We start from the raw sequence: 13,845 nt of genomic DNA, 5'->3' as shown, positions 1-13,845 counted from the left end.
CAGTCTAAAGCTGTAGTAAGGCTTTCCGTGACTGGCTGTCATTAATCTTCTCTCTCTTAGGGCAGGATCTTGACTGTGTGCCAGTGAAAAGTTTGGATGGAGAGAAAGAGAGAGAGAGAGGGTGAGAGAAAGAGAGAGAGAGAGGCTGAGAGAGAGGGTGAGAGAGAGAGAGAGAGAGAGAGAGAGAGAGAGAGAATCAGAGGGAGCTAACACAGAGCAGCCTTTCTTACTCTCAGAGTAGCGTCTGAGAGGGGGGTCCAGTCTGTTGCGGTGGGATATCGCGAAGTGCGGACAAACAAACAGTCTGGTTATCAGTCTTGTCCTTCCCAGGCTGCTTCTTTAGAGACCACCCTGATCAGTTGCTCTGAAGAAGAGAATCCATTTGTTCGGTCTCTGAGCTTCTATAAAGTTCTGTACTCTTCAGCCATCATTCTGTAATTCACTGTATCTGGGCGCCTGCCCTGCTTACTCAACTACTTGAGACTGAAAAAGATTGGATATGGTGAACTCATAATATTGTTTATCATAATTCTGGGATGATCAGAGTTGATTAGCTTTGTGTATATATATATACATATATATATATATGATATAATGATAAATAACTGACTTGTTAAGTTGCTCCCATGCTCTGTATAAAGAAACATTTGTATTTTTAATGCGGTATAAGTCAGACAACACATTTTGGTTCACTTGGTTCAGCGGTTCAGCGACTGAGGGCGTTGTCCCCTGCCGTAACTATACTTTGGCATTTCTTCAGTCAGTCTTAAACAGCCTGTTCTTAATGAAATTAAGCACAGCCTGTGTTGTTTCGCTTGTTGCTCTGTGTTTGGGAATATTGTGACACACTTACCCCTCCTCTTGACATCTTATCAAATGACCTCTGATGCCCAGTGTGCCTCCCCAGGCCGAGGTTGTCATGGCAACAGGCAGACATATGCCTCTGGTCTAATTCAGAGAGCCATGCTCCATGCACTGTAGATAATGGGTTGGATTCTGTTTTATTCACCTCACGCTTGAAAAGCCTCATTACACCTATTTAACTTTGCCTCTATCTAAGCCACTTTTTTTTTTTTCTTTTTGATTCTGTTGTAAGGATTGGAAACATTTTTATTCTTTCTTTCAGAAATTTGGCTATAGGCATTGGGATCCAGAATTTTCCGGAGGGCCTCGCTGTAAGCTTGCCGTTGCGTGGTTCTGGAGTATCCACATGGCGAGCCTTCTGGTGAGTGACGCTCTTCTGGAAATGTTTTGTGGGCTCATCAAATCATCCAGTCACCACAGAATTCACTTCTCTCCCCCCCCCCCCCCCCCCCCCCCCCCCCCCCCCCCTCAATGATTCAGTAATGTGTCTCTCCCTTCCTAGGTACTGGAAAGCTCTTGTCATGCTCTTATATACTGATAGGGAGAGTTAGACTTACAAAAAGTGTAGTCTTTTAGAGTTTGTACTTGAGTTTGTGTTTTTTTTTTTTTTTTCCTTCTTGAGATTTTTGTGCTTCCTCTTAGGTATGGTCAGCTCAGTGGAATGGTGGAGCCAATGGCTGGGTTGCTAGGCGCCGTTGCCGTGGTGCTCGCGGAGCCGTTGCTACCTTATGCTCTTGCCTTTGCAGCCGGTGCCATGGTGTACGTGGTTGTTGATGACATCATTCCTGAGGCTCAAGTTGGGTGAGTAACCTTCTGTCGTCTGTTCCTCCCACTGATCATCGTGTGAACAGAGTCTGAATCTCAAGGATATTCAGTTCTTTTCGTCCTTCTGCACAAGATTTCTGAGAGATGACATGTAACAATGCAACAAAGCTGAAGTTATGAAGTCAAGACAGTGAGAGGCTGAGAGAACAGAAGCAATGAAAATAAAAAAAAAAAAAACCTCCTTCTAAATCTTTTATTTTCTTCACCTCTTTGTGTGTTCCATTGCTGATTCAGGGTGTAGGTCATGGAACAGTCACAAAGCTGTGTGTGATCAGTCCTCCTCTTTGGGAGGAGGTGATAGGAGAGAAAGAGGGGGAGAGGAATGCTGCTTGTGTTTTTTACTGATTTTGTTTCTCAAGCTGTGTTTGTTTGATAACCTCCTTGTTCTCTGTTTTGCATCATTGCCTGAAATGCAGTGTTTGTACCATAGAGCGTAGAGGTCATTTAAAAGGATGCATATGTGTTCCCTCATGTTTGCGGCAAACACGGAGTTGAACTTTATGGTATGGCAGTAATTGTGTGATATGAGGGTTATGTGGTCTTTTACAGTGGGAATGGCAAACTGGCATCCTGGACCTCCATCTTGGGCTTCATTGTGATGATGTCACTGGACGTTGGCCTTGGATGATACACATCCTATTGGCTGAAACTTAAATGACACAGAATGTCAATATCTGCTTTCGGCAAAAAAAAAAGGGACCAAAACTGCCTTTCACCTGAAAGTGTGGCTTTGTTTAATGCAGTAGGGCTTTTTGTTTTGTTTTTTTGGAAGTGGGATGCTATGTTTAGATTTGTTTTATTTTATTTTATTTTACTTTATTTTATTTTATTTTGTATTAAAGGTGTTATTTTTTTTATTATCCTAAAACAGATAATGAATTGGTAAGTGCAGTACAAGCTAATACTTGAATTTGTATTCATATGAATGATTTAAAAAGCACTGCTGTGACTCTTAAGTATGAAGGGAGATTGCTATCTTATGAGTTGACTATGTCTGTAAAACACAGCTCAGCTTAAGCATACGGCACCTGTGGTAATACAGATGCTGTTCAGATTCTTCTCTACTGTAACATATCCAACAAACATTTTCTTTTCAGTATCTCATTTTTCTAATAATTTCTTCCATAAAACTCTCAGACGCTCAAATGATTCTATTTGAATGGTTGGTAGGGAGGACTTGACCAAGCCACTGTGCTTATGTTACCTCAATAAACCTGTTTAATATTATCAAACATCGTACTACTACAATTTGTGTGTGTATGTATTTGGGCGTGTGTCTGTTTGTAGTAGCAAGGGTTTTTTTTCTTTTGTTTGTTTGTTTGGTGTTAACTGGTCTTATTGAATTGATCTTCATAGCGTTAAGAATCATGAACACTTCCAATTAGATGATCCATTAATATTCTTTTAGTGTTACTGATATGTCAGTCAGTTTTTAAGAGCATGACATTTTTTTTTTCTCCCAATAGTCCTCTTCAGACAGGGCTGCAGTAGGCTGTTGCATGTACACTGATGCTCAGCATGGGTTTTGTTTCTCTCTCTTTGAAATGAGCAGTTATGTGGGCATAACCCAGACTAGATAATACAACTTCCAGTACGGTACTGTGTAACAGAGCAGGGAGAAAAAAAACTCCATCTGTGGCTTTTGTGTATTTGTTTAAGGAATCATCCCAGGAAACAACAGGATGAAAATATGATGATGTAATAAACCAAACCTGTTTGCTCTTTCTGTGATTCTTGGTGTCAAATTTGTTTCATCTGGAGCATACCTTCCTCTGCATTTGTCCTGAAACTCTCAACTTTCTCTCTCACACTCACACACACACACACACACACACACACTCACACTCACACACACACACACACACACATACACACACGTTCACTACAAACACCTTTTATTCAGGTGTTACATATTAACTAATTTGTAACTAAGTAACACACTTGACTTGCGGTTGACCCTGTCACTGCATACATTGGCACCGGGCCAGCCTCCACCGCCACTATCCTCTGATTTCATACCCATTACATAAAGCAAGAAAACTATCAGACTGCATATGTTTAAGTCTCTGTTGCTGTTGTTGTTTTTCGGTTGAAATTATGCAACCGTCCACTCATCTTTCTTCATGGAGTGTAAAAAGGCTTATTGATTGAAATCATATATACCAGCAGAAATGAAACCAACCTTTTTGTAAATTAGTTAGAGCTCTTTGTTCTCATATAATCATATACTCATATATTTGAAGCAGGATCACCTCCTTGGAATTGTTCCCCAAAGCCTATGTTGGTTCACAAGATGATAGGCATTGTTTGAATGCTGCATGGAAATGTTTGTCCCTGCGCTGTATAAGCATCACTGTTTTTGACAAAGAACACAGGCAAAGAACTGCAGCACATCCAGTGTGTGACAAGAGATGATATTGCTGATTTTTATGTCAAGTGAAGGAGAGATTAGTGTTGTGTCAAGTGCATTATATTAAATATGTTGTGAATGATCATGAAAGAAGAAGTAGTTTGTTTTCCCTATGCATCTTAACTCTATAGCTCTTCAGAGTCAGCTATGGTGCATACTTTCTGTGCAGAAGTATGTGTTAAAAAGAAGTTATTATGTTTTTGTGTTAATTAACACATGTTTTTAGGAAATGTTAGCAGAGTAGAACCATACATGGAAATTCTCCAACTATTTCTTGTGGAAAAGGAGGAAGATATATAGGAGGGGAAAAAAAGGAAGGTGTTGAAGAAGAGAGAAAAAGAAATACAAAAACATGTCTGTGGTTATCAAAAGTGGGTGGAGAGTCAGAACCCAAAGCATGAGCTTTGCACGCAAGGTAACAATACTACATTTATGAGAGCTTTGTTGCGATAGTAAGAATACACACACACACACACACATACACACGCGCGCGCGCGAAGCACATTTCATATCCTCAGAGCTAAATACAGTGCTCAGTCTGCCTCTCCGCCCTAACCTTGATTGACATCCTGGTCTTTGGAAGGCACATGTTGATTGTACTTCTCTCTCTCCCTCTCGCTCTTTTCTTTTGTGTGTGTGTGTGTGTTTGTGTGTGTGTGTGTGTATGTCTGTCTGTCTATCTCAGTGTTCTCTCTAGCTGAGTGGAATACAACAGATCACATTGTTCTTCATACAAGCTTTCACCATGTTTTGACCTCTGCCTTATTTTATGAATTGTGAAAAACCATAGTCTCCACACAGAGATATCACTCAATACCATAACGCTCTCAGAATATTACCCTAACACATGCAGCCACTAAGCATCAGAGTCAATCAACTGCAAATGTACCAAACAGACTTGCAGAAAAAAAAAAAAATGATGCATGCGTTTATGCGTACATGCAACGGCATTTAAAGGTCTTTGAAACTAATGTTATGGTACGATGAAGTATGTTATATATGGATCTAAACCATCTGAGCAATTATTCATGTAACCAGCTTAGTTCCCCTCAAACCAGTCATAATACGTTTATTGTTCTTGTAATTGGTGAGAATCATTATCACGTCCTGAGTCACAGTAACCCTGCAGCTTTAAGGTCATCAGTGTGTCTTTAAATAGAAATGTCACAGATAATGAAGCAGGGAGGATGTGTGTTGAGTCACCAAGTCAATCAGAGGAGAATCTCTCTTCCTCTCTATTCACAGACCTCACAGATTCACTCATGCACATCACCGGGGTGCGCAATGTAAACTTGTGATTAAACAATTGGAACTTTCACTTGTGTGTTTCATGTTGTAAAGCAATTACTGGTACAGGGACTGCTTAATCCTTTACACAGTGAAACCGTGTATAGAATGTGAAGAATAAGAAACTAGGTCAGTTCACTATGTCCTCTCTCCCATCACAAATAAATGTATATGTTTGTGTCCCTAATCTGCACGTACATGCAAACACACAAACACTAAAAGACACAAAACATGTATTTGAAGATGCTCTAAAATACTTGTGTGTGTGTGTGTGTGTGTGTGTGTGTGTGTGTGTGGGAGGGGGGGGGGGGGGGTCCATCATCATACCATCATACCATACATAATGAGGTCACATTAGAACAACAGGGTGTGATCAAAATGTTTATAATCTATAGGTATAAAGAGTGCGTTAGAGAGAGAGAGAGAGAGAGAGAGAGAACATTTATTAGTCAGATTTTGAGCTCCCCCATGTTTTTTCTCCCTCTGTCATTCTTTATCTCCTCCTTTTTCGTCTCTCTTTCTTTTTCACTCTTGGCTGTGGTGGATTGGCTGATGAATGACTGAAGAATGCTAGCTGTAGCAGGAACAGGCTCTCAGCTCTGTTCTAAGCTCTGGCCTCCATCAACAGTACATAAGGAAACATTTGTTCAAGGGCCACTCAATGAAGCCTTGTGTTGAAGAAAGCAAGAAAGAGAGAGGGAAAGAAAAGAGAGAGACCACATGAAAGAAAGCACAAGAAGTGTACTACCCAGCTTCAACCCATTTCATATAATTCCAGTTTCTCAAAATACATGATTTGTTGGTTTGTTTCAGAAGCCTTTGAACCTGTATCAGCTTTGTGAAAGTTGAATTTGCTTCTTCAAAACACATGAACCTCAGACGTTTTTAAATAGCAAATCAGAAATCAGACACGCTTTACAGTAGGATCTGAAAGCCTTCGCTGAATAAAGTCTTCAATGCAGGTGCGAAAGGAGTACATAGAGATGCAAATCAGAGGCTGTAAGGGTTGACCTTGCGAACCGATGAGATAAGCTCGAAAAGGAATTTTGCCTGTGCTCATATTATGATACACAGGCAAAACTGAATGTACAGTTTCTCCGTTTTTTTTTCTTTATCTCTGCAAGCTGTGCCTCTCTCTCTTCCTGCAGAAGCGCAGTTGTGGCGGTGGTAGCAGAGGAATGTGAAAAGAATGTGCTGGGGTCAAACTGAGAGTGGGGTTGATGACTGAATACAATGTCTTTGTGTTTCCTTGCCTAACTGTCTGTCATGCAATAGCCCAACACAGACGAGCTTTGGAAATTTGGGTCCGCGCACCCTGCTTCATTTAAATTTACTTTATGCTTCATTAATGCTTTTTAAATGAATCGCTTTTACAGGTCCTTTTACAGCGCTGCTGTTTATTTGAACCATGCAGTCTCACATCTGTTAATACCAAATAATTCAGAGAATTATTTGGACCATATGTGAAAATGTGCTTCTAGGAGGTGATTACTCTTAATCACATCCTAAAATCAAGAAAAAAAAAATGCATTTTGTAGTTTGAAGACAACAGAACACAGCATAAAAAGCATAATTGTCTCTTTATCTGTAATTTGACACGCTTTTTTGTTAACTTTTTTGTTTTTTAATCACCGCTTTAAGCATTTTTTAAGAGCGTGTGGACTTGAATTGGAACTACATATCCCATCAGGCTTTGCCTTAAGTGGGCTTTGATAAGTTTCAGTTGTTCAGTGTTGAACTTGATCTGATGCAGTAGGGAAGTATAGAGAACCATATCTGACTAACTTATTTCAAACTTCTTTCATTCGTAGTGGTTGGACGGTGTCTTGTGAGAAGGGGTTGCATCATTACCTCTCATTCAGTATGTATGTAATTTATTTGCAAATTCAAAAAAAAAAAAAAAAAAAAGAATCCGCTGTAACAGCTGCTTTCCCCCCAGTTTTGGTCCATGTGTTGCAGCGGAGTTGTCGCGTTCTGTTTTTCTGTTGGACTGAAACTTTGGAAGTGTGTCAGGATATCTCAATGACAAACTTATTTGGAGACTATACAGTGTTTTTGTTCTGCATAGTGCGCTCACAGTATGTCACTGAAACTCGAGGTGATGGATAACTCCTGCTCAACGTCTGTGCACGAGACAAGGGTTCCGATGACTGGACCAGTTGACATGCCATGGAAATTCATACACGAAGTGAATTTAACAGCAGAGAATATCAACTGGCCAGTCACGCATACGGGAATAGTGCACAGCACAGTACGACTCAATGTTTGGTGGTGTTTCGGCTGGGCCACTGTAAACACAACAGAAAGTTTTGAGTGAACTACTGCGTTAACTCTCTCACAGGTAGGTGCTGGGTTATGTTGAATTTCGAGGTCCCCTACAGAAGTTAACGAGTGGTGGTATTTCAGTTTTAATTTGAACGAACTGTAGCATGTTGCTTTGCGTCAGAACACAGATGCATCCAGCCTAAGTAGCTTGACATGGTTCACCACTGCTCTGCTCGTTAACAAGGCAAATGCCCTTCGCCTGTCCTTCTGTTAGTAGTATGGTCTCTATCGCTCAGTTTCTTTCAGCCTCCGATTGAGAAACAATCCATTGTGAAATAAATTTGTTTACCTGGTATGGTAAAATGTTATGCAAATGGCCGAGTTTTCATTAAGAGGACATTTAGGTGTTTAACGAATTTCATTAAAGAACCTGTGTAGGAAGGGTCTACTCCACCTGATGCGGTTAATCGAGGCATTGACGAGCATCTGACCAACAGGGTCAGGTGTGTTAGAGAAAGGTTGGACCAGAAACTTACGGGACATTGCATTTGTTCAGCTGTTCCTCTGATTTTGAAATAAGAACCGATTAAATTAGTTTGCAATGAAATTACTGTTGGACTGCAAGACCTTAACGTTCACTTTTTAATTCAAAGAGGACTAATTAATGTCTCTCTCTGAAATGGTCTCAAATACTGTTCAGCATACGGAACAAACCTTTAAACACGCCAAACTGTGGTGGAACACTTTAAGCTGGAAATTATTCCGTCAGGATGGAATAAAATCTGTTCAGTACTTGGGCAGGCTATCTGTGCCATCTGCAGGTTATATTGTTGATCGGATGTTATGACAGTTTATTGTAAGGGGATGAAAGCGGATATTACTCTCTGGTTGTTTTATTTATTTAATTCCAAGGAGACGTAGTGGTAGCATTATGAGTACTGTCTTGTCTTTGGCTCTTTAGAGGTACTGAACAATAAGACTTTGTAAGGCGGATATTGCAGCTTTGCAGTGATGACCACCCGTGAACATTTTGACATCTGACAGTGGAGCATTTCACTGCTTTTCAACACTGAAACAATTTTCCCAAGGTACATGCAGATTTTCCCGTGATAGCAAGACAGACTGCGGAAAGTGCTGAAAGAAATGCTCTTGCAATATAAATTTGAGTTTTGCATTATTTGAATGGACTTGTTTTGTTCAATGGTGTAGAGATGAGCAGATTTTCATGAGAAAGAAAGCAACCATCAGTAAATACAGGCTTTTACTTGAGCTATAATTAAGCACCCACTCGCTTATTTAAATAGACAAGATCAAGTACAGTATACTTCTTTAAGCGGAACCTTACCTTTCTCTGAAGACGAAGGCCTGTCGTAGGTTTTTAAGATACAATATATGTAATCATGTAATCAAAGAAAATTCCCCTTAGTAATCACAAGATCTGTCTTGGCCTCTGCTGCCATCTTGTGGTTTAATGTAGCCGTGCAGATGTAAGGGGGGCTCTTACAACCTGTCAGATTTGAAACGATAGAAAAGAGAATGTCTGCCGTAATTTTCACTAATTTTCTCTGTGATATCGAAGAGAGTGTCTTGGTGTGCAGTTTCCATTGGACTTTTGCCCATAAATGGGTACAATCCTTATTTGGTAAAATGCTGCTAACTGTTATGCAACTGTTTTCACATGACCACATTGATTGGCATGAAAACCAAGGCATTTAAAGCGTTTGTTGAAGAACAGTATACAGCTTTTCCTCAATGGTCACTTACTGTCTCTGTTCATTTGAAGCCTTTAGCTATACGTACAGTACTGGTCTAGTTGAAAATTATTTTAATTTTGATAACTGAACTTAATTCTTAGAGCCTCATTATATTGTCTAAATAATAGTTAACATACTACAGCCTATGAAAATCAGTGGAAATGACGGTGTGCATATTGCATACTATGTGTTTGTGATCTTGTGCTTAAAATACACATCGTTAATACAGGATAGGATTATTTATTGCAGTTTGACACAGGAGACCTCTCAGTTTGTTTCATTCATAATAAATGATTGTGATAAATAATTACTGTGACATTTGAATGGAGAGAGTACGGTGGCTTCAGCTTTCTTACTACAACTCACTTATGCCATCTGCAGGTAGTTTCTATTAAGTGTAATGGTGACTTCACTACCTCAACATTTACATTTTCTCAAACTGAGGTAAGACTGAACAGGTTCATAATACTACTGTGTTCATTTGTACTATTTGCTATGTACGCTAGATTTAGGATCTAGACTAAATTGTCAAGTTTAAAATGATGTTACTTTATGTCATGGAAGACTTTCTTTAAATTCTTTGGTAGAAAGCTGGTTTTAGTTCTGTGGAATGTCAGTCTTCAGTTTGGACATAGATGGTACATGTATTACATCCTCTACTATCATCTGCAATCTTACTGTAATCTTGGTCCCCGCGTTCAACTTCACCCGCGCACTCAAACACACTCATAAAACTGCATCTATTCACCTCCACAGGATCGACTGCCTACACCCTTCGTTCAATAGAAATGTTGCTGAAACCCTGGTCCTGGCGTTCATTACCTCTGGCCCTGACTATCCTAACACCCTTCTCACAGGTAACACTTCCAGAGCACATTGAAAATTCAGCCGCTGGAATCTTTGCCCACGCTAAACAGTCAGCTCTCATTATGTTCCATCTCAAACTGCCCCGCAGCCTCATCCAGCTCATCCTGAATCCAAGCCAACTCCATCTCAAAGCCTTAAAGGGCTCCACCATCTCACCCCCCCACCCCCATTCTAACCATGCCTCCTCACCTACATTCTCTCAGGCCCTTTGACACTGGACTTGTGGTTGTCCCAGAGACCAGACTATCTTCTGTGGAAGGCAGGTGTTTCAGTGCTATGGTCTTCAAACTCAAGAGAGATCTACCGCAACTACTCTCTATGACAAGACAAACATTCAGAGCCCATCTGAAAACATGTCTTCACCCAGGACCCTCTCCCCCCTCTGCTCCGTCCACTGTCTACTCTACCGTTTACTGTTTTAACTGTTCCCCATGATGTGTGTTTTTATCTAAGTTTAGTGTTTATTTGTGCATTTATATATATATTTTTTGTAGTGACAGTAACATCAATAATAACATTACCATGACATAAGCAATTATAATAACTGGTTGATAATAATTGTTGAGGGTATTGGTTGTATGGATTTCTACTCAAGCTTTCTGTCAGTGTAGTTACTTTAAAACCAAAAGGTTCTGAAAGCATACGCTAGTTACAGTGACATAATTAGTGTAATTTTAAACAGCTATACCTAGAATTCAACACCAGCGATCTCCAGCACAGCTTTAATCCTCTCATGGCCTCGAAGCACTGGTTCATCTAACCTACAGTTTCAACTTTTCAGTCTAATTTGTTGCCATCAACACATTCAGTCTATTCTGAGCAACAAAAACCTTACTGAATCTTTAAGGGGGCACTCTGAAATCTTTTATTAAAAATGTAAGATGACTCGTTTCCATCACAAATAAGCAAAAAGTATAAACAGACTGCTTACCTGACCTCCAGCTTTCTCCAGACAAAGGTTGAAGAAGTGCATTGGATACCTTTAATCCCCTAAATCAGTCCCATTTAGGATTTATGGGATGGTCTCGGGTAATGTGATTGATTGAGGACAAGAAGACTTGTCAGCTAGTAAACGCTCATTCAAGCATTGCAGTAGGAGTGGGATAGACCTCCTCAGGGTGGCATCAACTACCTGACAAAGAGCATGCACTGGAGGTCTGCAGCCTGCTCAGGGAGGACAAACAGGGAGGACTGCTCTCATGCTGTGTTTGACTGTTTGGAATAGTGTGCATCTCCCCTTGTCCTTTTGTCTGGACTGTTTTTGTGTTCTTGTGTTTGTGTTGTGACGTGACTTCTGTTGCACCACTCCTGGTTCTGTTTATGCTTTTTGCTTATTTGTGATGGAAACATCCTGTTTTGAGTTGTGTTTGTAAAAGTGCACTAGTAAAGATTCAGTTTAATTTTTTTTATGCTCAGTGTAGATTAAACAGAATCTGATACTGAAACTGGCATTGGTTTGACTTTAGAGAAAAACACCAGCCTTCGGGTCTGTTGCATCCACCAGCACAGTTACTGCTGTTGACCAATAGATGGCAGAAGTGCTCCATGGATGAGAATGGGCTGTGTACCATTAAATAAGAGTACAGCTGGGCTATGCATAGGTGCTTTGCACTTCCCAGGCCCAAAATGCCGCAAGCTGTGGACCACAACTGCCTGATGTCACGGTCTTACTGGTGATAAAAGCTGATTTGTGCTTCTGTCCACAAAGATTAAGCCAGCTACGTCAAATAGTGCTTTGCTTATCTTTAACTGCTACTTACGTGTAGAGCTGCTAAGGTTTTTTGTTACCCAAATATAAACATAATTTGAGAATTTAAAGATGGCTGTCAGACTTGTGAGGTAACATTGTTTAAACCTAAAAAAAAAAACAGGTGAAAAACATCTTCTTTTTCAGTTGAGGACTACAAAGCATAATGACCTTGCAGTTATAATTCTGCTGTTTTCACAAATAGTGTGTGCCTGTGTGTATATATTCTATTTAGGATCTTATATTCACAGTGTTTGTGTGTGATTCTCTTGTTTATTTCCATGATCATTATTGTGTCTAATTGATAGATGACAGACCTAGTAGTTCAACTTGTAGAGACTGAAATTTCCTAAACAATGCGGAAATTCAGCCTGCTGTCACTGTTAATTCTGTTAATAGATTTGTGCGGTAAACCATTAATAACTCAGTTGGACAATGCACTTGTACAGACTCACTCACACACACACACACACACACACACACACACACACCGATGTATACAGGATTCATGCAGGAAGCAAGAAAGAAAGATGAGTACTGCATAATGTCTACATGTTTGTTAAACTTCCCTCAAACTATTATTGAATTTAGTTTTAAAATTCTTTATGTATAGAATTCCTCTTTATTTTTATCGTTTGTATCAATGTTAAGATGGAAAGTCGTCATGTGTAATTTATGTTCTTTCAGATTTTTTGAATGACGACATGATTACCTTAATTTTGTTTCGATCGGTAAGTCTTCCTTTTGTGCATGTTTGTGTAGGAGTGAAGAGGACTGTAGGGACTTTGGAGTTTTTTTCCCCCTAAGAGTGGTTGAATAGAAGATGTATTTAGGGAGGCAGTGTTTCAGGAAACCATTCTTCATCGACACCTTACACTTTCTGACACCGACTCACATACTCTCCAGACTTCTGGTGTTGTGTGGCTTTTTGCAGGGTGAGTTTGAAAGTATCCCTAAAACCACTCGAGACCACATCTATGATTCTGCTTTGCCATTACTCCATAGCTGCGCTGACTTCCCAGCATATGTCCCTGAACAGAACTAACATTTCCATACTATATATTGGACAACATTTCCATAAAACTAAAACAAACCTGGTGCTTAAAATCAGCAGAACAGTTGAAATCTGTCTGTCTTATGTAAGTGCTCATGTTGGAAGACGTGTGGCCCGTAGAAGTGTTCAGTATCAAGCCACGTAATGCTTAAGGAGAGGAACAGACTGTTTAAGTGAAAGCAGTTTCGCTGCCATCAAGTACTTCAACACCTGACAGGTAATTAAACTGTTACAATGCATGACTGACTCTAAAATAGCTTATGTTGGAAATCATTCTGCTGAGCCTTTGAGAAATGTTTCAGCATCCATTGTCCATACATGTTAACACCACCTCTCATGCTTGTGGCTGTTGGAATTAATAGAGGACAAAGTTTGGCATAGCTTCAAACTCCTCAGAGCTTTTGGAAATCCACTGGAAACAGGCATCACTGGATTGCGAGAGATTTGGACACAGGATGTTGGATAAACCTTGTTTATGGCTTTGTTTTGTGACCATTGTATGGGTATTTATCAGGCTGTGCGTGCGTGCGTGCGTGCGTACGTGTGTCCAGAGCAGGAGACACTTTGGTATCTCATTATTGATGACGGTAATAACATTACAGTTGACAGGTCATTCATCCTATGTCTGTCTGTTCATTTCCTTAGAAGTCGAATCCAGCTTTTTCTGTACTACTTTTCATGCTGTCTTGTGGCTGGCCAGCTTTCAGTCTCTCTTATGGGTGGTCTGACTTTAATAGGGTAAAGACCATCGTGCACATTGTTTCTGAGGTCA

The 13,845-nt window shown here is 40.1% G+C and overlaps 1 protein-coding gene across 2 annotated transcripts in view; it reads left to right on the top strand.

Annotated features, from left to right (window-relative positions):
- The window catches only part of slc39a11 (solute carrier family 39, member 11), a 76,210-nt gene extending 73,721 nt beyond the window's left edge, over positions 1 to 2,489 (top strand). For both annotated transcript variants that reach the window (XM_030774129.1, XM_030774128.1), the window contains exons 8-10: positions 1,127 to 1,225; positions 1,507 to 1,665; positions 2,239 to 2,489. In XM_030774129.1, the coding sequence (XP_030629989.1) occupies positions 1,127 to 1,225; positions 1,507 to 1,665; positions 2,239 to 2,317 (337 nt within the window). In that variant the 3' untranslated portion in view covers positions 2,318 to 2,489. The remainder of the gene's footprint in view (positions 1 to 1,126; positions 1,226 to 1,506; positions 1,666 to 2,238) is intronic.
- Positions 2,490 to 13,845: the final 11,356 nt, after the last annotated feature.

The sequence above is a fragment of the Chanos chanos genome, chromosome 5, assembly GCF_902362185.1.
Source record: "Chanos chanos chromosome 5, fChaCha1.1, whole genome shotgun sequence".
Lineage (NCBI taxonomy): Eukaryota > Metazoa > Chordata > Actinopteri > Gonorynchiformes > Chanidae > Chanos > Chanos chanos.
Note: the sequence above shows the minus strand (reverse complement) of the source record. Positions and strands in the feature narration are given on the sequence as shown.